Genomic DNA, 27536 nt, shown 5'->3' with positions numbered 1-27536 from the left:
AGTGAGCTCGAACAAAGGCTTTGAAGCTGTTTTAAGTTGGAAGACGTCGTTCATGAGTCTGTAAAGGAGGTTAAAGATTGCAGATAACTCACAGAGTTAGAGATCTTAGTCTTGTTCTTCCAGATGGAGGCCCAGGTATCAGGGGTTATCTGGTCATCCAGGCTCCTCTCCCACACTTTCTATGCACACACACACAATCAAACACATTCATCACAGGGATTTCAGATCAAAACTCCACAGCTGAACCGAAGCGGCCCCTCAGAAAGGTTCAGGGTGTGACTGCCAACCTGTGAGAGGCGAGCGGCGCCGGGGTTGGAGGAGTTGGAGGCGGGGAGGCCCACCGACGGGTTCATGGTGCGCTCTCGCTCCTCCTGGTAGACGCGGTCTCTCTCGGTCTCGGGCAGGTTGAGGAAGTTCTGCATGGCCTTCAGATTCACCAGCAGAGACTGTGAGGCGGTGCGAGGGTCCTCCTCCTTCCTCAGGATCTCTGAGAGCAAACCCTGACCAACACAAACACATCTCCGCCGTCGGTTTCTGCCTCACAGCGTCTCCTTCACACTAAACATCGACTGAAACATGTTTTCAGTCCTCATCCCCATCCAATCACAGCCTGAAACTGCTGGGACTTGATCCAGTTTCCTTTTGGTTTGCACTCTTGTTATGTATTGTTGTATTTTAAAATGCCATTTAAGCATTTAAGGCGTGCTGCATTCACTGAAAAGACCTCTGAGCAATAAAACAGTTGCTATATCTTCAGAAAACAGCTTCTATAAGGGATTCAAAAGCATCAATGTTGGTGGATTTTTGTTTTGAGGCTATAATTTTTCTCCATCTTTTACATTTTTGAGTGGGCAGAAGTAAAGAAAAAAAGACTTTTTCCAGTTTTAGTAAAATCTCTGCTGATTATAACTCATAACTTTCTGTTTTTCAGCGCTCTCTCACTCAGTTTGGCTTTCTGTACGTGTTCAGGAACGAAGGGTTAAAGACACTGCAGGGAAAAGTAGGTAATCCTCATATTTAAGAAGCCGTGACATGAAATGTTTGACAAACTGGATCAGCTTCTGTGGTCTGGCTGCTTTTCAACAAAAGCAAAAGGAGACACTTCGCAGTATTTGCAAACTGCTTAGATGATGTCAGGAATATATATATATATATATAGCTCTGCTAAGAGAGACAAACAAAAGTGGCAGAAACACACCTGGCCTCTGGACCAGGAGGACTACGAGCCACCTCCCATTGCATGGATCTAATGGGGCGTGCAGTTACCAGCTTAGCACAGCCTGAATGCTTCAGGTGTTTGTGCTGCTGCGAGGGCGGGGGAGGAGATTCAATGACCCAGCAAGCAACCCCGCCACGCTTATGCTAATTCCACTGAAAATACCACAAGGAGGGTGGACACAAGAGCAGGAAGTGTGGAAAATGAGTCGATCAGGGGCGTGAGATGCAGCAGTTTTACGTGGAGCGCTGAGGGATTTAATCTGTCACTTCCTGTCCTGCCGGCCTCCTCTTACCCCTGATTCCCCACCTGTGAGGTCTTACCTGTGTGCGGTTGAAGGCGACGCGGGCGAACACGGCCTGGGACACGCTGGCCCTCTTCAGCTCGTCTCGGACCTGCTGGTAGATTTCAGAGGAGACTTCAGCAGCCGACGGGTTGGTCCCGGGATGGTCGACCCCTCCTTTGGATGAAACCCGGGGGATGGGCGGGTGGTTCAGGAACTGCTGGTTGAGGGCTTGTGGGTGCTGGTGGGCCAGCAGGCGGCTCACGGCGAGTTGCTGGTTGATGAGGTGGGCCATGGCGAGCTGCTGGCGAACCATCTGCGGGGAGAGCTGAGGGGAGAGCAGCCCACCTGGCCCCAGCAGGGGCTGCAGGGCGCCTGGCGGGGGCGGGGGGGGAGGAGGAGGCACCTGCCCCGTGCGCAGAGGAGGGCTGTGGTGCAGAGGACCATGAGGCGAAGGCTGCTGTGGAGGAGGAGGCTGCTGCTGCGGCTGAGAGGGCGTCTGCGGATCTCCGGATCCAGCTTTGAGGAGCGGACTGCCGCCGCTCAGGTGACTGAGCTGAGCCAGACCGGCCAGGTGAGGAGGAGGCCGCTGTCCCAGCACGCAGAAGTCGGCCATGTTGTCCCTCTCAACTGAAGAAACAAGATGTTAGAAAATTATATAGTTATACTATGAGAAAAGCTGCAAGAATAAGAGTTTCTGTGATGGGGGGGGGGGCTCCTCCTGTCTTTAGGTTCTCATAATACTATGTAGTGTTTTTGACTGTCTGAACTCGTCTTCCCATAACATTAAATGGTTAGTAATGTCTTTTCCCATAACTTTGAACGTCCCTTTCCCATAACATTGTGTGGCCAGCAAACATAAACAATATAAATAGCTATAATATCATTTAGTTAGTCAGACAACTCTGAGCAGCTTCCTGACAGGTTGTGCCGACTCGTCTCTTTCTTGCAATAAATAAATGTTTTGTGTTAATCGTATCCAGCGACTCGGAGCCTAATTTAGAGAGAAGAGTTCAAACAAACGGTCACTGACACACAGGCCAGCTGAGTCATCACAGCCCTTACTTTTAATGTCCGCTGTGTCTCGTCCAGACCACATCTTCTCCAGGTAATCACCTGGTCAGAAAAACACACACAGAGGCAGTGAGGGCAGGAAAAGGCAGAAACAAGCCGATGCAGGTCACGTCACATGAGTAGAGCAGCCAATGAATGGACGTTAAGGTCCGTTAAGATCCATGATCTCCCGCTCAGAAAAGACCTTTTAATCTTATGATGGTGGAAGAAAACAGCGGCGCCCGTCAGGTGTGGCGACCTTTAGGGCAGAGCATCATCACTGTCCACCCACACTGGGTTTAAAACCTCCAACCAGATAAACAGGGACTTCATGGGTCACTTCAAATGTTTTTAAGCAGCCCAAATGCAGATATAAGCTTAAAACTGAGCAGATTTAGCCACTGGTGTAATTAGCTATTTTAACTGTGTGCAGCTGCAGGCTGTTCAAATATCTTTAAGCACACGGCGAACTGAAATAGGATCAAAGACTCATTTAAAGCTGTTCATTCAGGTCTTGGTAATAGGAAGAAGCCTCTATATTTGCATATTTTGTAAAATAACTCAAATAAATGCAAAGTTGTGGATGGAGACAAAGAAATGTTGGTTAACATGCAAGAACATCCGTGTCGGACCCTTTAAATAAATTCACTTACACTGTCTCACACCAGAGTGTCAAGCCTCGAAAACTGTAAGAATAAACCCATTTTTAAGGCTCTTAAAATGTTAGAAAACAATGTTTTTTCTTTGGAAAACTGCCAAAGTGTTCTCAGGCTTTAGTGACGTTATCTGAATCAACCCAATTTGCAGATTTTATCCATTTAAATCGAAGAGTTTTGTCTTAAAAACACAAATGAAGCTGATGTGATGTTCATTTGTCCGTCAATCATGAATGAATTGCAGTGTTTTTGAGGGTATAAAACAAGAGGAAAAGTCAAACGTTGCACCTTTAGGGCAACTCTGCTGCCTTTGGGACATTAAATATTTGTTCTGTATGTTGCCTTGTCACACCGGCCTGGAACAAACCCGGCTTACTGCCTTGCTCATCATTTTCAGTGTGCAGGTTGCAGAGAAAGAGATTTTTCGAAGAAGCCGTGGATGAGTCAACAGCTGAACAACACTTTGTGTCCCCAGAGTTGGACTGTGGGTCAGGTTGGTCCCAGATTTTGTCAGAAGAGAAGATGCAGGATGAAAAATCGATAAATTCTCTCGTTCTGCCTATTTACACTGAAGCTGTCCATCAGAGGAGAGCAGGGCTGCATCCCTGGAGACCAACCAACTAAAATCTAGCTTAAACACTTTGAAAGAGTTCAATTTTACATCTTTATTTCATTTCATTTGACTCATATCTGAGACCTAAAGTAACATAACCAAGATTTATGTGTTGTTTCTGCAGAGTTTACAGCATCTTAGAGCAGGGATGTCAAACTCTGGTCCTCGAGGGCCGCTGTCCTGCAGGTTTTAGATGCTTCAACACACCTGATTCAGATGAAATTGAGCTCTTTGAAAGGTTGTTAAGTTCTGCAGCAGCCTGCTAAAGATGCATTGATCTGATTCAGCTGCGTTGAAGCAGGGAAACGTCTAAAACCTGCAGGACAGCGGCCCTCCAGGACCGGAGTCTTAGCGTGTCACTGGGCAACTTGGAGCATTTTAAAACACCATCTGCTGGCCTCACCTTTGATTTTCTTATACTTCTTGTACCAGCGACCAAACTCTTGACATTTGGCAGTGGAGACGTTGGCATAGTAGGAACTATTCACTATGGAGGAAATCATGCTCTGAGAGAGAAGGAGAGGACAAAGATAAGTAATAAGCCACATAATATGAAATGCTTGGACCACATTGCATGTAAACGCACACACATGCACACATTAATCATGACTGGAAGCCACCCTGGAGAGACGAGCAGAGAGGGAATCTCCAGCCACACACATATGCTTGTAATTGATGCAGCGATCAACACCCCCACCAGAGATCCATTTAAACACGACATGCAAACACGTCGCACTCGTTTTGAGAGCAGCATCGAAGGCTCCGTGCAGCTGCTTCGTATAAATGGGTCCGTGCAAATTAAAACGTTGCAACAAGCACAACAAGGTATGTTGGATTGTTTCTGAGTTTCTCAGTGACTCAGAAACAATCAGATAATGTGCTGAAGGCGGTTTGTTCCAGAATAAAGGCCCTGCTGTGAGCTGGTGTGCGAGCGGCTCTTACCTGGGACAGCGGACACTCTTTGGCCAGAGTGCTCTGGTTCATTTCCTTCAGCAGCTCTTTGAGCGCGTTCCTGACAGTCGCGTGGTTCCACTGCTCGCAGGGCAGATCCTCCAGCTTTGAAAAGCTACAGCGAGTCAACACACAGGCATCAGTCAAGGCTTCATGTTTATGCCATAAGATGAGACATAAACGGATGAAGACACAGAACATTTCACATTTGTTTTGCAGCATTACAGAGGATGTTTTTGGATAATAACTCCACTGTGACTGACAGGCTGTCTCTGAGCATTGATTAAAACCCTAAAATAAAACCTCTCCGCTCTTTAATCACTACAATCCCTTCATGGCTTCAAATGTTTGAGATGTACAGTACTGTGAAAGAGTCCCGATCCAGCCCTTATTTCTTTATATTTTCCTTCCAAGCAGCCAGACTTTCTTCTATTCTTTTAAAGTGGTCTTGAGCAATAGTTTTCCAGGCTTTCTGAAGGTATTTCAAAGTTTTCTTTCCCTCATTTTCAGTCCAGTCCTTCTACCACGCCATTTTCTGAGTAATGAGTTTGTTTTTTTTGTTAGTTAAGCCACCTAATACTGACCTATGAATCATCCAGGCAGAAAAAAGGCTCCTAACTCAGGGAATGAGACAACGGACACAACTCTGTAAAGAAGCCGTTTTAAACTGGATCTTTAGGCTCTTTGTTACCAGCAGCCTGTCACAAAGACACATCATTTGTTCCCATTTCTTCAGCTGCATCTATGAAAAACAGCAAAGAAAACACAGTTTGACAGACAGAAAATAGGATTTCTGCAGCAACAAGGTGATTCCCAAAGAGCTATTAGCTGAAAACTTGGCATATCTCAGCATGGTGTGCAGTGTGTCCTTAAAACATTTGAGGAAACTGGACAAGTGGAGGACAAAAGAAGAAGTGTCAGGCCTAAAAAACTATCTGCAGCAGATGAACAGGATCTGAAAGTGATGTCCTTAAGAAAGAGGAAAAAATCCAGCTGTGACCTGACAGGACCTGAGAGATGCATCTGGACCTTCAGCTGATCCATCTACTGTTGGCCCAAGCCTCATCAGAAATGGTCTCCATGGAAGGGTGGCTGTCAAGAAGCCGTTCTTAAGGAAGGGAAACAGGGAGAAAAGGCTGAGCTGTGCCAAATGACACAAGAAGTGGACTGAAAATCAGTGGCAACAGGTCTTATGGAGGGATGAATCCTCCCCAGAGCCCGGACCTCAACATTATTGAAGCAGTGTGGGATCATCTGACAGAGAACGGAACAAAAGGCAGCCCACATCCAAAGAAGAGCTTTGGGATGTCCTTCAAGAAGCCTGGAGAACTATTCCTGAAGACTCCTTAAAGAAATGACAGAAAGCTTGTCTCAGAGGGTTCAGGCTGTGTTGGAGAATAAAGGAGCTCAGAGCAGATATTCACTTTAAAGCTGCTGAGAACTGATAAAAAACTCTGTTTCTGCCTCAGATTCTGGGTTTAGATTAGTTTTTGCACGTTTGATAAATCATTTCAACTATATTCGTGCCACTACTTATCTGTCCACCTCAAGCCTTAGGAGGAGTTTAACCTTAATACTGTTCAAAAGCATCCCAACAATAGAGACAAAGCATGAACTTTTAAATAAGGACATTTCAGAACACAAAGAGAGCTCTGTTTCAACAGATCATTACTGATTTGGAAGCTTTCTTCTACAATAACGTGATTTACTCGTCTGTGGAGCGGGAAAAAGAAAACTTTCCCGTGAAATCTCTGCTTTGTTTGCATCCCAAATGAGAAAACAAACATGGAGAAGGAGCTTCTCACGGTTTATGCTCACAGAGACACACAAAAACAGGAGAAACGGTCGAAAAACAGAGGAGAAAACCAGCAGAAGAGACTCAGCAACTGATTTCTCTGGTTTGTTGCATATAAAACGCTGAAGATTTGAATCTGTGGCTGCAGAACTCCACTTCCACCGTGGAAATGTTCGGTTCACTCATTACACTGACCGGTGCTGGCTGGTAACTGGACCGACATGTGGAGGCCAGAAGAAGAATGATGATGACCTTTAGCAGCCAGACCAAAGCAGGTGGTGGCTTACCTGAAACACCTGAAACAGCAGCTAATCAGGGCTAGCTTCAGCTTGGTAGCAACCAAAGCAGCGGATAACTGAGTATAAATTCTCAGCATGCTAATATCCAGCAGGACAACAGCTGATCCTGTGAATAGCTGCATTCCTTTCTGATAAAGCTTATAGTTAGGGATGGCTCAGGTGAGCCTGAAACATCCCATAGTTCTGCTGCTATAGGCCCAGCCTGCTGGGGGACCTCATCTGTCACACCTTTCCTCACTTTGCTCTCTTTTTCTCTCTGTTTAATTTCTCAAATGATTTTATGTCCATGTGACATTATTGTGGTTATTAACTTGTGTTTCCCTGTTCCAGCAGGTATCCTTTGAATGGTGTTATGGTGTTTTTCCCCCCTCTTTTCCCTCTTTTCTGTCTTCTCAAACCCCAGCTGGTCCAGGCGGATGGACACCCTTCCTGGTTCTGGTTCTGCCAGAGGTTTCTTCCTGAGTCTGGTTCTGCCAGAGGTTTCTTCCTGAGTCTGGTTCTGCCAGACGTTTCTTTCTGAGTCTGGTTCTGCCAGAGGTTTCTTCCTGGTTCTGGTTCTGCCAGAGGTTTCTTCCTGAGTCTGGTTCTGCCAGACGTTTCTTTCTGAGTCTGGTTCTGCCAGAGGTTTCTTCCTGGTTCTGGTTCTGCCAGAGGTTTCTTCCTGAGTCTGGTTCTGCCAGACGTTTCTTTCTGAGTCTGGTTCTGCCAGAGGTTTCTTCCTGGTTCTGGTTCTGCCAGAGGTTTCTTCCTGGTTCTGGTTCTGCCAGAGGTTTCTTCCTGTTAAAGGGAGTTGTTCCTTTCCACAGTCCCTCAGGCTCAGGACGGGAGATTGGACTGAAGACAAGTTTCGGTGCAATCTGTTGGTTTCCTTAGCTAGGATACTAATTTTTAATTGGCTCCATATGAATTAATTGGATTATGATTACAATGAATTGAATTCCAATTGGCTTGAATTGGACTTTATTACTTAAGTGCCTTGAGATGACAATTGTTGTAATCTGGCGCTTTATAAATAAAATTGAATTGAATTGAATTGAATTGAATTGAATTGAATTGAATTGAATTGAATTGAATTGAATTGAATTACACCTCGAGTTACCTCCCAGGTTGAATGAGTCGTCGCCTATTCCTCATTGGCCAGATTAGTAGCTGGTTTAGCAGTAAACTACACTATATAGCCTCAGGTGAGTGCTTAAAAGTGTTATCAGGCTCCATTTAAACACAATAACATTTTTGGCTCTTGCAACCTGTAAAAGCAGATGTTTATTCCATTTATACAGCATTGGTGTCAATCTTCTCATCCGATATTCAGCATGAAAGTGAGTCTCAGCCTAAATGAACAGCTCCAGTATCCCCAGATTAATAAAAGACTTCCGGCTTTTATCAAATTCCCCCCAGAGGTAAGGCATCTGAGCTCAGGGCACATCTCCGCCGGATGGATGCGAATGAAAAACATCAACAAAGCGGGCGGGAATGTGCCAAAACAATAACAAAAGTAACCCCCCCAGGCAGAGTTTATCTCATCCATCAGGATGACGTCACTTTTTCTCTGGAGTCAGGAGCTCCCAGCAGGCCCCGACAGAGATGGTTAAGAGATAAACGCCCTGCAGATCTGCAGAGTAACCTTTTTTAAACACCAACACACTCAGGCTTTAACTCGCCATCACTTAGAAAGTGTCAGCTCTCAAAGAAGCTCTTAAGTTTTTGTATATTGTGGTGTCACTTCCTGTTTTATTTTGAAATTAACAACTCCTCTGGTTTCAGATAACTTGCCCTTCCTCCCGTGTCTCATCATCTTCCCTGATTCCCAAAGTGTTTCCACCTGTTCCTCAGGTGTATTTATGCGTCTCCCTTTGTCTCGTTGCCAGTGTGTTGAATTGTCTCTCGAGTTTTCTTCCTCTGGCCTCCACAGTGATCCACGCCAACGTAAACCAAAGATCTTGTTTGTTAATGATTTCCTCCTTGAGAGCGATTTTTTTCATAAATTTAGCGACGTTAAGTTTTCTTTATGTTCGTATTTTCAGTAGTTTCTCCGGTAGAGGAGTGTCTTTAATTTCTAGCGATAACTTTCATAGAAACTCCATTAGAAGGAGCCTCTTTTGTTTATTGGTTTTGTTAAATTTCTATAGAGCCTCCGACGGTTCGGAGAGGGATAAGTTTATTTGTAAGATTTATATAACCTTTAGTTTTTTCCTCCTGGCGTGGAGAGAGTTTTCTTTTGATAAGTTTTATAGCCTCACTCCATAGGTACCGAGAAGAGTGAGTTAGGAGTTTATAATCTATTGCTTTATCATTCCATAAATAAAACCTGGTTTGGTTCTACCCTGCATCTGTGTCCAGTGCTTCAGAAAGAAATGAAGCTGACCTTTGCAGCTGGATGCGCAGAGTCACCATGTGGTAGACCTCCATCAGCATGTCGGCGACGGTCGCCTCGGGAGCGTCGGTCAGGAAGTGGATGGGCAGAGGGTTCCACCTGCCCACCTTGATGATTCCTGCACAGACACAGAAAACATTTCTTCTTCAAAGCTGGTTCACTGAAGAGGCTACTGGTTAATAACCCTTTAACACCCGCCCTGAGATAAAAGCAAAGGAAAAATGTTCCTCCATGTGCTTTAAGGCATTGATAATGAGCCAATTTACGGCGTAATTTAAGATGTATTTCAGCATTGCATATTTAAACTGAGTGCTGGAGGTAGTTCAGGTGGGTTTACTTAATCTTTAAGTGCTTTAACTAGCAGCAGAGCAGGCGATTAAAAGGATAATGACTGTCTGAAAGGATATAAAACTCCTCTGAGTCTATAGCATTAATGCATTTAATGTTACAGTATAAATGGTTTAATTTTAAACCTTTTGGGAAGGAGCTTCCATCAGTGTGGCCCTTCAACAACAAGCTGATTTGAGTCCTTTAAAAAACATATTAAAGGGTTTTCAGATGTTTTCTATGCTATAGAAAGGCAGGAAGATTGCATTCTTCATCAATATTTAATGTAAAATCCCGAAAGCAGAATAAATGAACGCCGGAGGGTGATGCTACAAGGCCATCTTGGCTCAAGTCACTTTGCATTTGTTTAAATATTTGACCAACGTCACGACATTTTCAACATAAAACATGACTAAATAAAAACATGCCGAAGATCTCATCCCAGTGAAATAAAAACTACATATATGTGTATTTATTTATGACGTTATAAAGGGTTTTAAATCATTTTCCAGAATGCTGCAGATGTTACATGTGAAGTATTAAGCAAGCCGGATCATCTGTGCTGCTGTGCTGCAACGTCACCAAATGGGTTTCATTACTGCGAATAAAGCAGACGTTTTGGTTTGAAAACACGCTGCGGCGCATCGTTCCCATGCTGCGACAGAAACATCTTAAATCACCAGCAGTTATCCTTCTGAATCGGCTGTGCAATCAATCAGTTTCAAGGAATAAAAGCAGTTGTGTGCGATTCAAAGACCGACCGGGCTGTTTGACTTCCATCCTCGTGAGAGATGTCAGCCGAAGGAAGTATTTATGCATCTTAAAACAGCGACTGAAAGGCTTGTTCCTGTTAGTTATGTTAGTTATTTTTATTTATGAAACTTTTCTTCCTGTTTTCTCACAGGGTGCATGAGATCTCAGAGAATTAAACACGCCTGTTATATCTTTATAAGTCTTTCCACCGGCTGCCGGTCCATCAGAGGATAGACTTTAAGGTTCTGATGCTGGTCCATCAGAGGATAGACTTTAAAGTTCTGATGCCGGTCCATCAGAGGATAGACTTTAAAGTTCTGATGCTGGTCCATCAGAGGATAGACTTTAAAGTTCTGATGCTGGTCCATAAAGCTCTGAATGGTCCAAAATACATCAGTGACCTCCTGACCCACTATGAACCTCCCAGACCCCTCAGGTCATCTGGATCCGGTTCTTTATCAGTTCCCAGAGTCAGAACCAGACCTGGAGAAGCTGCATTCAGCTTCTATGCTCCACATGTCTGGAACAAACTCCCAGAAAGCCTCAGATCAGCTGAAACTCTCAGGATTTAAGTCCAGGTTGAAGAAACATCTATTTTCAGCTGCTTTTGAATAAGCTTGAGTTTCAAAACGGAATCTGATTTTAACTCCTGATTTTATCTTTCATATATATAATTTTTTCTGATTTTATCTATTGTTTTTATTTCCTTCTTTTGTTTAAATTCTAAATCCTGCTTTTTATTTCTTCTGTTTTAATGTCTCTGTAAAGCACTTTGAATCACCTTCTTGTTGAATTGTGCTATAAAATAAACTTGCCTTATATGAAATCATGCCTGGAGATTAATATCTAAATCCATCCGAAAAATAATATTCAACCCTGAGAAAAATAAAACCCATCCTGACAATTTGCCACTAAGCCCAGTGACTGTTATGAATGCCAGAAGCAGTTTAAACCTCCAGGTTACATCCTGAAAATACACCTGCAGCACATTCTTTAACTGGCAGACCTTCCCGTGCTTTAATGACATCAGCGAGCTTATTAACTGATGCATTATTGTTCTTTTTGGCGGCTTTCCTTCCTGCTTCGGCCCCAGCAGCTGATGCCTTTCAGCCTGCTGTAAACATATGATGTGATTGGTTAGAACCAGAACCAGCTCAGTTATCTCTGAGCCTTTTCATTGGATTAGTAAGAGCTATCCATGCTCTTAAATCATCCCACTTAAGAAACTTTCCTATGAGCGGCTCAGAGCACTGGATGCAGGGTTTACATTGTGTTTCTGGAGCATCTTGTGCTGCACATGTAAAGATTTCACTCTGGATCAGGTCTTATCTGGATCTGCTTCCTGAGGCACTCCTTTAGCAACAAGAACACTGTGGTATGTAAACATGTGACTAAGTTAAACGCAACCGTGCACACGCGATAAGACAGATTTCTACCGATAAATATTCTTTTTCATTCTTTTTTACACCTGACTCAGACCCAAAGTGTGCATTTTGGCCACTGATTTGTAGTTTTGATGAGACACAAAAGTAAAAATCACTCTGCAAGTGTTTCTGCAGCCAGTTCTGCCCGAGGGCGGCTTGAACTGGATTTCAGCTGCATGTGGAGTGTTGTAATAATCTGGTGTCAGCCTCCAGAAATCATCCAAAAAAAATCACAGACAGAAAACAGAAATATAGGTGGAATATTTGCATGAAAATATCCAAAATAATAGACCCAAACACAGACGTGCATTTGACCTTTACACAGCAGAACACAGGTTGACACACTGGGGTTTTTCATGAGGACTGGCTGGAGCTGTGAAACCTAAACAAAGCTAATCGCATTACTCTCCTCTAAATGAGATCCAGAGAAGTCTCGCTCTGTCCTCCACATCTCCTTCTCTGCCTCTGATCTCCTTCTTTCGCTGTGTTTACAGCTCGGTTGTATCTTTGTTTCCACTCAGACCGAGCTGTGTTCTTAATTATTTGGTCATGCAGAGGCGGCATCATTAAAACACCATGTAGAGAACGGACTGCGCCCCCTCAGGGCGGAGAGGAACCCAAGAGGAACCTCAGACCACCATGGAGACATTCGAGAACCCAAACAGAACCAGAACAAGCAGCTAAGATGGTCAGTTACAGTTACAGCCAAATGAAAACGTGAAGCCTTTGGTCTGCAAACAGGAAGCAAAGTCACTTATTTTGCAAAATCCGTGGAAAAGTAGAACACAGAGAAGCACTAAACCAACACAATTTATTAATAATGCAGCCGTGATCGCGCACATTCAGCCATTTACAAACAGATGAGACGTAAATTCTACACCCAAAAGAGGAGTTTATGTCAGTTTAAGACATACAAACACTGAAACTCTTCCTCCTGCTGCTGCTCTCCTCTTTATTTCTCTCTCTCTCCCTCCACCGTGCAGCATCTGCACATCTGAAAATAAAACTAATGCCAAGTTGGGTGGAAACGAACGGTTGAATAAGCAGACAAACAGCAAGTCGCTGCGGACACATGACAGCACACAGAGCGGTGGACATGTGCCGGCTCGCGTGCGAACACGCACACTCACGCTCGCAGCGTGATGCATTAATAATTGATCCATCATTCTTGGTCTGCTCTTCGATGGGATCTGCCTCTTGTGCACTTTTAAAAGTAGAAATCATTGTTCCCATTTCCACATTAAAATTCCACCTCCCGGAGACGAGCTTTCATGTGGCGGCTTGGCGGCTTGGCTCATGTCTGCGAGCCCACACTGATGTCTCCGACTCCTCGCACCAACACTCGTGCGCGCAGTAATCCCGTGCATGCGGAGCCGCCTCCAAACTGGTTCCAGGATCCACCCCTGGCAAACACCCAGGGAAACCCCGTGCATCTGACTCATCCCTGTCACGTCTTCATCAGTTTGTCATTCTTTGCTTCAACTCTCTCATATATTTTATTGATATAAATATTTCCATCCATCCATTTTCTAAACCCACTGAATCTGTCGGTAGGGTCGCGGGGGGGCTGGAGCCTGTCGGGGGTCAGCGGGGGTCAGCGGGTGCACCCTGGACAGGTCGCCAGTCCATCACAGGGCCACACAGAGACAAACAACCACACACACGCTTCTATAAATATTTATCACTTCAAAAGTTTAACCCCTGGATGCAACCTCAGAGTTCTTTCTTTCATTGTTTGTGCTTCTATCTCCACAAAACACACAACAAAGGTCGTCTATTGATCCCCGATTGGCTACCAAGCTGGTTGTGATGTCACAAATCCACCTCAGGGGGCCTCGCCCTAAACTCCCATCTCATGCGAGCTCAGACCAGTGTTGCCAGGTGTGCGATAATTATCGTATCGGCACGATAAGTTTGCCCTGAGTACGATCAATAATCCCAAATAAAATCGGTTGTAATCAGCCTGCAACTGTCCCTGAACGCGTTTCCATTTCCATGTGACGTGCTGCGTTTGCACAGCAGGTGGCCTCCAGGCCTCATGATTTGGCTCATTAGTTCCACCTTAGTCTTTGTTTACGGGGACATTTATCCCCCATTTAGTGTGAGTCTGTTAGACTCCATTCAGAGTGACTAAAGCGACTCAAAAGACGTGTTATTTTGGTTATGTACGATAATTTCCCTCAAAATACGATGATTTAATGTCTCTGGTACCATAATACTACATTTCCCACCTGGCAACACTTTCTACGCTCAGAGAAATATTATAAACTGGAGTTTAAGCACAAAACAGCGAAGCTCAAACATCCGAGGTCCATATTTCCGCTGACGGGGAGTCTTTAGAAGTCCAGATTCACACATTCTGCGGACTCATCAAGGAGAAATGGTGAAACACTTATTGATTTAACTCTTGTTCGTGGGAAACTGTCACTAACAAGTAGCAGAAGTCTGAAAGGGACTGTGTGACTGATGAGGCTCCAGCTGCTGTGGATCTCAGCCCCCTTCAGTGACAACAGCCACCATTTCTCAGCCTCTGCGGCATCGGTTTTGATCATCAATTTATTACATCAAACGCCTTCAATTTCTGGGATATTTCTGCAGCATTTTTAAGGAGCCTAATAAGGATTCGGTGCAGATTTAGGGGCTGGTTTTGACCACAGTGGTGCAGACATTGTCTGACTTTCAGTCCCGTCCATCCAGTAGCTGATGGAGAAGCTTGCTGCTGCATCCATCTGCTCTCACGCCATCACAGGGAAGGATTTTGAGCGATGAGTCGATGCAGATGGGTGCAGTCCTTAAAAAACGATGAACCAATTGACTGGTTGGAGGTTAAACTGAGCCCCGTCACAGCAGGTTTCACCACAGACAGAACGCAGAATAAAGAACCGATCTGCTCATTTTAACGGTTTCTTTCCGCCACAAAGCAAATCTTTGCTCAGATTGTTCCAGAAATTAAAAGAGACTGCCCCCAGGTGGCAGCAAAGCACCACAACAGGTACAGATGTTTGCAGCGCAGCAGCGCAGAGGAGGCCCGAATACGCACGATGTTTAGAAGTTAGAAAGACTAATCCATCGAGACCGGTTTCCACTGGGCAGGTCAGCAGCTGGTTTAGTGTCACTGGGCAGGTCAGCAGCTGGTTTAGTGTCACTGGGCAGGTCAGCAGCTGGTTTAGTGTCACTGGGCAGGTCAGCAGCTGGTTTAGTGTCACTGGTTTAGTGTCACTGGGCAGGTCAGCAGCTGCTTTAGTGTCACTGGTTTAGTGTCACTGGTTTAGTGTCACTGGTTTAGTGTCACTGGGCAGGTCAGCAGCTGGTTTAGTGTCACTGGGCAGGTGAGCAGCTGGTTTAGTGTCACTGGTTTAGTGTCACTGGGCAGGTCAGCAGCTGCTTTAGTGTCACTGGTTTAGTGTCACTGGTTTAGTGTCACTGGTTTAGTGTCACTGGGCAGGTCAGCAGCTGGTTTAGTGTCACTGGGCAGGTCAGCAGCTGGTTTAGTGTCACTGGGCAGGTCAGCAGCTGGTTTAGTGTCACTGGGCAGGTCAGCTGCTGGTTTAGTGTCACTGGTTTAGTGTCACTGGGCAGGTCAGCAGCTGGTTTAGTGTCACTGGGCAGGTCAGCAGCTGGTTTAGTGTCACTGGGCAGGTCAGCAGCTGGTTTAGTGTCACTGGGCAGGTCAGCTGCTGGTTTAGTGTCACTGGTTTAGTGTCACTGGGCAGGTCAGCAGCTGGTTTAGTGTCACTGGGCAGGTCAGCAGCTGGTTTAGTGTCACTGGGCAGGTCAGCAGCTGGTTTAGTGTCACTGGGCAGGTCAGCAGCTGGTTTAGTGTCACTGGGCAGGTCAGCAGCTGGTTTAGTGTCACTGGGCAGGTCAGCAGCTGGTTTAGTGTCACTGGGCAGGTCAGCAGCTGGTTTAGTGTCACTGGGCAGGTCAGCAGCTGGTTTAGTGTCACTGGGCAGGTCAGCAGCTGGTTTAGTGTCACTGGGCAGGTCTGCAGCTGGTTTAGTGTCACTGGGCAGGTCAGCAGCTGGTTTAGTGTCACTGGGCAGGTCTGCAGCTGGTTTAGTGTCACTGGGCAGGTCAGCAGCTGGTTTAGTGTCACTGGGCAGGTCTGCAGCTGGTTTAGTGTCACTGGGCAGGTCAGCAGCTGGTTTAGTGTCACTGGGCAGGTCAGCAGCTGGTTTAGTGTCACTGGGCAGGTCAGCAGCTGGTTTAGTGTCACTGGGCAGGTCTGCAGCTGGTTTAGTGTCACTGGGCAGGTCAGCAGCTGGTTTAGTGTCACTGGGTAGGTCAGCAGCTGGTTTACTGTCACTGGTTTAGTGTCACTGGGCAGGTCAGCAGCTGGTTTAGTGTCACTGGGCAGGTCTGCAGCTGGTTTACTGTCACTGGTTTAGTGTCACTGGGCAGGTCAGCAGCTGGTTTAGTGTCACTGGGTAGGTCAGCAGCTGGTTTACTGTCACTGGTTTAGTGTCACTGGGTAGGTCAGCAGCTGGTTTACTGTCACTGGTTTAGTGTCACTGGGCAGGTCAGCAGCTGGTTTAGTGTCACTGGGCAGGTCAGCAGCTGGTTTAGTGTCACTGGGCAGGTCAGCAGCTGGTTTAGTGTCACTGGGCAGGTCAGTAGCTTTAGCTTTAGCTTTAGTGCGGACAGAGTCTCCACTCGCTTCTCAGTACTCTGAATTACGCCCCTTTTCTGGCACGATAAAATGATCCTTGTTATATTTCAGAAGCTAAAACTTCTGGATTATCAGATTATCAGAAAACTCTATGAATGGAGGCTCATTACAGACTTAAAAATAAACCAACAAATCGTGTTTTGAAGAGTAAATCTAGCTTTGAGCAGATGGCGAAGACGCCATGTCTACGCTCAGATGTCCGCTGACCTCCTGATCCGCAGAACTGACCCTTTATGTCCTCTTAGACGTGGCACCGTTAACCGTTCGCTGTCTAAAGCCGTAAAGTACAGGTCTGCTCCCATCCATTCTATAAAAGCTTTCAAACCCTTATAATTCAAATAAACAATATCTTCCAGTTAATTACTGGGCTGAGCTAATTAAAGAAAGGCCGTGGTCCTTTAAATACATCGCTGGGACACAAGAATGCAGGACACAATTCAAACAGGGAGAAAATAGCTGGGACTCTGTGTAATTTTGGTCGTGAACCACAGGGGAAAAATGTATAATTTAAGCCAGAAATTATTCATTTAACATAAACGCTTGTTTTAAAAAACAAAACGTATTCATTTGAGAGAAGCTCAGGAGAAGAGAGTGTGTTTGAGTGCCTTGTCTGTGAAACTGCTACTCCACTCGAGGGTTTCTGTGTGCAAATGCACGGCTGCATGGGTTAAACAGAGTTCCTAAGTGTGTGCACATGCACGCCAAGGTTCCTGGAGTGGGCTCTCCGAGCTGCGATGTCCCTTTGAAGGCCCTGGTCTGGGGCATTGATGTGGACGGCGGGACGGTGCGGCTCGCTGTTTTCCACCCACTGATCCGACAGACGGAGACCTCCCCCAACACCGAGGCTAATGGCATTCATCTGCAGAGCGTAGCAAACCCTCACCATACCGTTCAGGGGGCTGTTTAAGGCCATCGTGTAGGATAAAGTGCGTCTCACTGTTTGTTTTTCTTACTCGCTTTAACAGGCTGTTAACTGCAGCTCTGAGTTTTACAACCAGCAGCAGAAACGGCTCCCAAGAAGGATGTTTTTGTTCTCACGTTAAGGACAAAAAGATGGCGTTTGGTTAACATCTGAGATTATAAAACCATCAAGCAGTTCAACCACACACTGCTGTTTCAGCCTAAATCCTCTAAATGATCGTTTTAGTGGCCCCAGTTTTAGGGATTTTCAGCATGAAATTGATTACTTCTTCTTCTGTCCCATTTCTAGTCACAATGTTCTGATAGTGACTCGATTTTGGGTTAATTTGTGTTGTTTTTGCTCAGAAAAGTAGCTGCTGAGAATGGAAACTTTACCCCAAAAGGTGAAGCATCGTTACAGGTTAAATTCAACTGATAAAGACTTGATTTTGAGGTAAAATAGACCAGAATCCTGTTGGATTGAGTCAGTTTTGTATAGCCGGTTGAAGCTGGGAGGGGGTCAGTCTAATATCTGAGACAGATGTTTAAATTCATTCATGTCTGGATGTCAGAAGACTCTCGTTTCTTTTCTCTTTAGACAGTTTTTGAGTGTTTTTTACATTATAAAATCTCAACTAAGTGGTAGAAATAACACCCAAAAGTGCAAATGAAGCTTTGTCTTGTTGGATTTACACAGTGGAAGCTCCACCTGCTGGTATTTGATTGACCTGGCTGAGGACACTGTTGGTGTGCACATGTTTGAACAAACAGCAGCTTATTTTACCTCGAGAGGAAAGTTTAAAGGCAAACTAAACAGAAATCGAGCGATGCGGCACCTTCCCACAGGGTCATGCAGACGTTTCCCTGATTTTCTTACCTTCACCAAACCATTTAACCGCAGAATTAGCAACAACTCTGAATAAAACAGGTTATAAGTCCCGACTAGAACAACAAATCTTGTTTCTACTCGCTACCACTGCATGGCAGACATTCGAATTACGTCCCTGAATTCGGGGGCCTTCAGGTTAAAAAAGTTTGAGTAAACTGATGAGGAAGTGAATAAAGTGAAACGCCGTTTCTGTGGCGGTCATTATGTCAAACCTGTGTTTGTATCCAAGATGTCTGGGTGAGAATAATGGAGAATAAATCTAAAGGTTTTTGGTTTGGTTAAAATCTTTGCTGATGAGGACTCAGAGGGGGAAGCTTCACTGTCAGACGGATGGAAAGTGATGGGTTTACTGTTTCCCTTTAACTCTTTAACCGCTCAGGTTGCAGATTTTTTAAATCTCGTAGTCAAAATGTAAAGTTTTCTTTTAGAAAAACCTGCCACTTAAAGGGTTAAACCTATAGAGTATTAATCATAATCTTAATAATCATATTAAGCCCTTACTCTGAATGAGTGCTGCGGTGATGCGTTACAACATGTTACAGTATTCAGATTCAGGGACAGTTGGTATAATTGGGCTAACAGGGCTCAGCCCTCCCTACATTATTCAATAAAAACTTTAAACAAATTGTTTTTAAATTTTTGATCAGAGGCAGATCAAAATCTGAACTGAAACCCCTCCATTTGCTGCTTATTTGGGCTAAATCTGTACAGCCCAAAGCCAGCAGATTTGGGCCAATCACAGACGACTCTACTTGATTGCTTGTGTAGGGCGCAACTTTGACAATGGCAGGCATTGGCGTTAACGAAGTGGATTATTTACTTTCAAATCCGTTTTCTTCAATGTCCTCAGGTGAAAAAAGTAGGGGCACATCATCCAAAGGATATCCAAATTACACAGAAAGAAAAGCGCCAGAATCGTAGCTTTTGTGTAACTTGGTTTGAGAGAAAGACTAACGGCTAACGTTAGAAAGGCTAATGGCTAATGGCTAACGGCTAACGGCCTCTTGAAGCTTCTCTTCAAATAAGGTAGACCCCCCCATTCATGTCACACAGATGGCACATTTTGTGGAGTATTTCTTTTAAGGCTCTCTTAACGTCTTTCTGGAGTGTTTTTCTGGAGTTACTATTTTAGTTTTGTGCTGATGTTTGGATTATTGTGTTCCAAAGCTAATTGCAATCGGCTATAAGTCTGGTTTGACCCTTTTTTAAAACCTTTTATGGTGTGAAAGTATTTGTATTTCCAGAGAGATGATAGATGGTATATTTTCCATCAGTGCATTCTTCTAAATAGTGGTTTGTTGAAAAGGCCCGTGCTGTTGGGATAGTTTAAACTTTCTAACAGGACACCTTTTATGTTGAAATACAACTACTTGGCTTTTATAATACTTTAGCCCCCCCATTCAATGTCACCACAAGCCGTCACTGCTCAGATTACTCTTTTGTGGTATGTTTCGGGTGAGTTTTGCGATTCAAATACCCTGTTACTACTTTCTCACATAAGCAGGCCGTTACTGGTGATATTTTCGCTCTTTCCCGGATTGGAAGAAGCACCTATCAAACACAGATGAATCTCACTAAAGAACGTTAAAGCTGCCACTCTTAATGAGCATGTTGCTGGTTATGTGGTGAAGGAGGCGCTGCCAACAGCTGCAGAGCCACCATCTTTCTGTAAGATCTTAGATAAATTCCCTAAAAGGAGTTAAACTACATGCACACTCAGTTTTTATGGTTATCGGTAAACGTAATAGTTAATAAGGAGCTGTCATTGCTGTTGTTAGACTGCAGGGCTTCAGGGTTTAAACCACACAGCAGGCGTTGTAATGAGGTGCAAAGTGCTGCAAAGGGTGTTCGAATGTGGTAAAAAGAGAGTAATGTTATAACTTAACTAATTACTTTTTAATGGCAGTAATCCTGTAATATGATTGTTTATTTTAAAGGTAACATTATCTGATATTTCTCTGAATAAGACACTGTTAGGTGACCTGAATAAGGTCAAGACTTAATTAAGTTTATGAGGAGTATAATGATTTTAGCTGCTCTATACACGCGTTTATCTGCTGGGATAACACACATATTGCTCTACAACACATGTTTTAGGCTCCAGGGTTGCCAGGTTTGCTTATTATGAGCTTGTTTTCATAGATCGGGTTGCTTGTTTTCGCCTAAAGACCTGGCAACATTAACAATGTTGGGATTCAGTGCAGAAGAGATGAATGAGCAGAATGTTTTCTGGGAAATGGATATAATTAAGATTTAGGATGGGCACAAATGTAGCAGCTGAACTCCATGTAAGCAGGAGTACGAAGGAATTATCTGCAACACACAGACAATAAGAATATAGCTGTACTTTTATTTAATTCGAGTTAATTGAATCATGTTTGTGTATTTTACTGAGAGACCAGCGACTGAAAACAAAAGGCAAAGTTTAGACTGAAAGTACCGGCTTGGACAGGAGATGCTCTCTTGTCTCTTGGAGGATAATCGTGCTTATAAGTCAAACTCCAGCCTTCTAAAGTGGATGTTTTCCCCTTTTAAAACAGGAAAACACCTGTGATAAAGCCATCGTACGTTGGTGTGGTGACTTTAACCAAAGAACTGTTGATTTCCATCCATGTGTTAAAGGTTCTTTCTGTCATGAATCAGATCACCACACTTAAGTGTCTGCAGTGAGGTTTTGATTTTACCGCAGAGATGAAACGATAACGATGAAATAAGCAGCGTTTTTTTAGTTAAAGCCTTAATGCTGGCTGTCAGAGATGAATCTCTCCGTTTTGTTCTCCTTCAACCATTAGTACTGATTGATATAAAGTCGTCTAAAGCTGCAGAGGTGGAGGCTGGGTGTGCACCGCTTGTTTCAGGTGGGCTGGCAGACTGATAAGAGCCAAAGGCCTTGAGGCAATAAAGGGATTACCTGGGGTAACAAAAACAACATACAACAGGTGATAAATTAAAGGAAAAGCCTGAACCTTTGCCCCCTACAGTGTATCATGTGTAGAGAGATTTGCATGACCAGATTTTTCTGTGTCCCCACATCCAAACTGCTCTCAACATCTCAGACAAGGTCGCGTTTGGATGACACACACCAAACATATGGGGATCTCCCACCATTTTCAGTCTATTGCAAGAGCCGCGTCGCTCCTCGTTTCTCTGTTGTTACCATTTTATATCGATGTGAGGCAACTTCTCCAGATGGAATATTCTGCATACTTGAGAGAAGACAGCAGTAAATGACACTGTCCTGCTGCAATGACTACCATGTGTGCAACAATAAATTACAGAGTTTTTCTTTTTCTCTGCTTCATAAACATTCTCACACATACTCCACACAGTGTATTTCTGTCCTGCGGGGACATTCCTGCCCTGCTCTTTGTAGTGTCTTTAATGACTTTTACAGGCTCTGTCTGTGTCTCTGTTGTGTTTTTGAAGCATTCTTGTGCTTATTGCCACTGTAACAGTACAGCGTCTGCTCTGAAAACGCCACTTCAGACCCAGTTTTCTCCTCAGATATCTGAATAGGTGCGTATTTTACACTCAGAAAAGCACTTGACTGCTTGAAACTGTTAATTCAGTCTTGATTAAACGTGTCAAACCAACATAAAGAGGCAAATATCTTTCTGCCAGGCTTAATGTTTCCCTGAATTTGTCACCGCCCTTGCTGCTAAATGCTCAGCTATGTTCACTTGGGTGTCTTCGGACCGTCTGTCAGAGGTTTCACTGAAGTTTTTTTTGTCATACTGAATTGTCTCCAGTTAGCCCTAATTTCTTCCAGTTTGGGAAATTAAATTAACTATGCACTCAACTCATTTTCTTATTTATTTATCAGACACATCAGTCTCTCATCTGTTTTCATGAGGTATATTTATGTTACAGCGTTTTATTAAAGGCAGAGCTAAAAGCATGACAAAGCCCTCAGATAATCAGTTAAAACAAAAAGTGAGTTAAGAAATAATCTGTTTTTGCTGTGAGTATTTAGGATAAATATGTAGCTTGAGCAAGCAGCTGGTTTAGCTTATCTTAGCATAAACACTGGAAACATATCGAGACACTGTAGAGAATTTTGATCGGTAAGAATTAAAAGTGCTTCTTTTAAGGTGGATTTTGTTATCTTTTGGCAGAGCTATAGCTGTTTGCCGTATTTATGCTAAGCTAACAAGTATTTGGTCATATCTTACAGGCAAAATATAGATATTTGTGTCCAATTCTCAGTAAGATAAGTTTGTTTTTTAAGAGCTAAAATTCTGGACTGTTTCTATTAAAAAAAAACTAAAAATAACTTCCAAAGTAGTTGTTGAACTTTACAACTTCTTCTTTATTAAAGAGAAAGCTAAAAGTTAGCAATAGACCAGGCACAGTTTGATATTTAGGGAAATAATCTGTATTTGCTGTGAGTTTTTAGTATGAACATGGTTGAATGTGGCCAGCAGCTGGTTAGCTTAGCATGAATACCGGATGCTTGTAGAAACTACATGTGTAAAAAGATGAAGACAATCCATGTCTGGCACATTAATAAGTAAGAATTAAAATACTTTCAGGTGGTTTTTTATCACCTCCCGGCAGAGCCAGGCTAACACTTCCCCTCTATTTTGTGTTATTTAATGCTAAGCTAAGCTAACTTGCACTCGGTTATATCTTAGCTCAATTACATTCCAGACAAAATAATGACAGTAAAATAATAAAAAGTAAGCAATAGCCAGATTAAACTGTTAAATATTTTGGGAAATATTCACATTTTTCTGTTTTTTTATGCTAAATATGTAGCTGGAACTAGCAGAACGGATGGTTAGCTTAGCATAAAGATTAAAAACAGATGGAAACAACTAACTTTGCTCTCTGCAAAGTTAAAGAAAATCAACTGCTCATTGTTTTAGTAAATTAGAATAAGAAGAACTTTTAGGGGGATTTTCTTACTTCCAGGCAGAAAAATGAATGCTAAGCTAATAAAGAGTTGGTTATCTCTCAGCTTAGATTAAACAGACAAGACACTGGTCTTATCTTCGCCCGTTTTTGGTCAAAAGAGGCTATTTTTGTGTAAGCTAAAACAAAGTTAAACACTTGTGGAGCATGTGGAGTGACTTAAGACTTAAGAGACTGTTCTCTTGTGTTCCAACCATGTTTAAAACGCTCTGTGACAGTTTTATCTATCAAACTTAACTGTAAAACTTGAAAGACTGACGAAGATTTTCTTTCAAAGACTGAAAGGAGCATTGAGTAGCGGCGTGTTCGTTGTCTTTCTGACTGACCGTGGGCTTGAGCGGCCGAGCTGTGGGAATAGCCGAGGGCCAGCAGAGCCGTCTCCACCAGCTGGGAGAAGAGAATATCCTTCCTGACCAGCACAAACTCGGCATGCTCCTCCCTTCCCTCGCATCCGTCTGTCTGAATCCCGCCATCCGACTGCTCCACCACACAGAAAACTGGAATCATCAGCCCTGTTGAAGAAAAGCACAAAAGTTAAAGCCGAGAACAACGGGAGGATTGTCTTAAATGGTCTTATTTTCCCTCTCAGACAGCAAACATGTGGACTGCTTTCATTGGAAGTGAAGCCTGTAATCACTTAATGCTTTTTCTTCTAAGCTGTTGGATTCTGCAACACCTGAAATGTTGAGAAATTCAAACTCATACCCTGTGCCGGTGCTGTTAAATGCACACTTCACATCCCAGGTGTTTAACGGTCTATTAGATAAGCACTCAAAATAATGACCCCACTCAGAGATATGCAAAGCTAATATACAAAAGACTCAAGAGCGACAACAGCAGCTGCCTTCATCGGGTTATTAATAACAAGTCGAGTTTTAGTTGAACTGATACTATCATTCGTTCTTTCTCGTGTAAATGTGCTGAATAATCAGAAGCATTCAGCAGAGAAGGAGGATTTCAGTCATCTCACCCCTCATGGAGGCAGTATTTCTAAATTACTGGAGTTTACCTGATTGAATAAACCTTAAAATAAAGCCCAAATTCAAAATACTTGTTCCTATTCTCGGTATTTGCGTCCGTTATGAATCTAATTCCAAAAAAATTCCTCCTCTTGGCTTCCTGTGCTCATATCAATCCTTCCTTTTTCCTAAAAGGCTTTTAGTTTTGGGCCACCTGTCAACTGCCAATTAATTAAAGCCCTCTGAAGAAATGATGGACTGAGAGCATTAGGCAGCGTCCCAGCTCTAATAATACGGAGTTTCACCACATGGCTACCACACAATACCAAGCACACACACACACATGTTCCCCTGCTGTCCCCGGCTCACGTGCACTCAAACACTCACGCAGCATTAGCCCCCCGCCACCTCCACCCCAGCCGTTGTTTTAATCAGTCAATTCCTATATTTCTATTTCCTCCTCATTAATCACTCGACTCCCGGTCCTCCAGCCTCTCATGGAGTGAATTACACACCGGAGCACCGTGCCAATTCAAGTAAGTGAATTTCCCCCAACAGGGAAATATAACTGTCAACGCGGAGCGGCTCCCTGCGACCAGCTCCCCTCTCCACCTCCGCCTGTCTGCTCTCATATTCGGGATCCTGCGAGTCGCCCGCCGCCTGGATGATCTGGTTTGGATGATGGGATGTTGCCTCAAACCTCTAATCCCTCTAATATGTACGGGGATATTAAAATAAGATATGCGTGTGTGTTTTGGCAGGATGTGAGTGTCGCAGCATGCCGAAGCTGGTGTGTGTGTGGCCTCCTCCCCGCTGCAGCAGCAGTGTGGTTTGGAGGAGACACGTCGAGTTTCCTGTCTTCAAAGACATCCCGTCATTATTACAGAGCAACTGCTCAGGAGAGCCCGTCCTCCTCCATCCGTGAGCTTTCTTCTTCTTCACCTCTTCCTGTGGTCAAATCTGAGCCTCTCGCTGAGTTGTTAACCTCCTCTAAAGCTCCACATGGGTTTGTCTTCACAAACTGTGCAAACCCACAGAAATGTCTTTGTCTTATTAAAGAAAAAGTCCCAGAGTTGACAGAAATATTCCAGCATAAATTCTCGCTCACGTTTATATGGGATGAACCACATAATGTCAAATAAATTGATCGATTTCCATTATTGTGCCACTCGTTTATCTGCTTGGGCTTCAAAGTCAGACTCTTGGTCCCGTATGATTTATAAAACCTCTATAAATAAATAAACCACCCTGCCTCTGTTTTCCAACGTTTCGGGACAAAACTTCGCCAGCTTAAAGACAAGATCAAACACCACAATATTCCTGGGTTTCATTAGGCATTTTTGTGTTCTGAAATCATCATAATAAATAATAAAGAAAAACGTGATTCATTCCCACACAGTCCGGCCTCCTCCTGGACTGTTCTGAGCTGGAAAACCTCCACAGACAATGACTGAGTCCCTTGAACTGCTCAGTTTTGGGCATTAAGAGAACAATCCCAGTCAATAAGTCCTCCTTTTTACACCTTTTTTCATGAGATTCTGGCTGGTAGAGCTGGTTTAAACATGCATGTTAGCCATGATATGTTAGCCTGACTACAGCCAGGCTTAAAAACAAACGTTAATCCTATTAAAGCAATTCGGAGGAAGATAAATTTCCCGAATTTGACCCGGAAGTAACCGAAGATGCAGCTAACAGCAGAGAATAACCACATCAGAAGGAGTCAATCTCTTCTGTATGAATTATAAAGCTGTAAAGACTCTACATGGCACCAGTTTACCATCAGGTGGGTTGTTTGTCAGTTGTTTTTGGTCTTTAATGCAATGGATTAACCAGAAAAAGGCAAATACTAAAAATCTGAATCATAATTTAGTAAAAATAAATGAAAAAGTTCCCTTTTCATTTAGTTTACTGCGACAGAAATCCAGTAACTCGGGCTGTAACTGCAGCCCAACCTTACTGTGAATGTAAAAGACGGTTTTATTCAACCGGTTTGCGGCTCAGGGAGCAATAAGCATCTTATTTTCAGAGTTTTTAGTCATTATTAGCAGAAAAACTGGTGAGTTATGGACAGAAAAGAACGCGATTGTGATTTTTTAACGTGTTATTTCTTTAGTTATTTCCAGGAAAACAGGAAATAGATTCAGTGACTTATTGAAACATGCAAATATAACTGTAAATATAAGGTAAAAGTATAGTTTTTACCATTCTTACAAGCTTGGAAGCCGGTGTTTAGCGTGACCACCTTCGTTCTTCACACACACACCGAGGAACTTCCACAATGAATGCAGGGATCGATAACCCAGAGTGACTTGTATAAATCTTGTTTATATGGAGCAATCTCCTTTATTTGGTAAGCCTGTGTTATACAGTTCCCTCCTGACTTATAGATTAACAGCTTGAGGTTCTCCCAGCAGAGCCGCCACACGACAACATGGCGCTCTGAGCCAAACTCAACTTGTGGCCAGGATGTGGCTCACAGCAGGGCCAAGAGCTGTCTTTGGGTTTGGAGCTCAGAAACCTCCTGGATGAGGTGGAAAGAGTCGTTCTCACAGAGTTCAGTGGTCTGAGAGCCCAGTGGTGCCTGCAGTTCATTAATTACGGTTATTATTATCCTGTTTTTATTTTTTTCACGTCACAAACACATTTTAAAAGCAGGCTGTGGCTGACTTCAAACGTGTTTTTCACCATCTTTCCACCCGCTGCCGTTCTGTCGCTTTTAAAGTGAATTTCCACAAACGCTTGATGCCTACCTCCAAGGGGCCGCAGTGGGGCTCCGTTGTGGCGCACCCGGGGCCCGGTGGGGCTCCCGTTGAGCTCCAGCCGGCTTTTCTTGCCCGGCGGCGGGATGCCACTGAGGTCCGGGCTGCCGCCCCTCCGCTCAGGACTGTCCTGGGTGATGGGACTCTCCCTTCCTCGCTCCATCCTCCTCCACACCCCCAGAGGAGCTCCAGCCAGAGAGAATGAGTCTGGAGGGATTAAAGAGAGGAGTCAGAGGTGCAACATGGTCATTTTCTCACATTTTCTACAGTCATCTTTACTCAGAAGCTGCAGAGAGACCAGCTGGTCTGAACCAGCACAGGTTTGTCGTGATAGAGAAGAGTCACCGACTCCTGTCCCACGGTCAGAGTCAGAGGACTTCACTTCATCAGACCCCTTTATTTTCATTTCCACTCCTTCTTTGGTGAGGTTTAGGCAAAAAAAACTACTCGGTTACGTTTAGAAAAGGTTTGTAGTTTGGGTTAAAACACATTATTTCACATTTATGAATCAGATGGACTTTGATTAAGTTCTGCTACACAAATTTCTCTTTTTTTTTAATTAGAAATATGATGATTTTATGTGTTTTTAGCAGTTTTATCATTGTTTTCCAGGTAATATGAAGCTGCACAAACCAAATAACCAAACAGAACCTGACAACCAAAGCAACGATGTCCCATAAACAGAAAAGAATGAGGAAATCA

The 27536-nt window shown here is 43.8% G+C and overlaps 1 protein-coding gene across 2 annotated transcripts in view; it reads right to left on the bottom strand.

Annotated features, from left to right (window-relative positions):
• The window catches only part of satb2 (SATB homeobox 2), a 60972-nt gene that overhangs the window by 23037 nt on the left and 10399 nt on the right, over positions 1-27536 (bottom strand). For both annotated transcript variants that reach the window (XM_072397556.1, XM_072397557.1), the window contains exons 2-10: positions 26826-27041; positions 23443-23628; positions 9232-9358; positions 4764-4887; positions 4225-4327; positions 2565-2615; positions 1540-2129; positions 288-500; positions 93-179 (exon numbers count right to left, since the gene is read on the bottom strand). In XM_072397556.1, the coding sequence (XP_072253657.1) occupies positions 93-179; positions 288-500; positions 1540-2129; positions 2565-2615; positions 4225-4327; positions 4764-4887; positions 9232-9358; positions 23443-23628; positions 26826-26997 (1653 nt within the window). In that variant the 5' untranslated portion in view covers positions 26998-27041. The remainder of the gene's footprint in view (positions 1-92; positions 180-287; positions 501-1539; positions 2130-2564; positions 2616-4224; positions 4328-4763; positions 4888-9231; positions 9359-23442; positions 23629-26825; positions 27042-27536) is intronic.

The sequence above is a fragment of the Leuresthes tenuis genome, unplaced genomic scaffold (assembly GCF_036924035.1).
Source record: "Leuresthes tenuis unplaced genomic scaffold, fLeuTen1.0.hap1 SCAF_12, whole genome shotgun sequence".
NCBI classification, from domain to species: Eukaryota; Metazoa; Chordata; class Actinopteri; order Atheriniformes; family Atherinopsidae; genus Leuresthes; species Leuresthes tenuis.
Note: the sequence above shows the minus strand (reverse complement) of the source record. Positions and strands in the feature narration are given on the sequence as shown.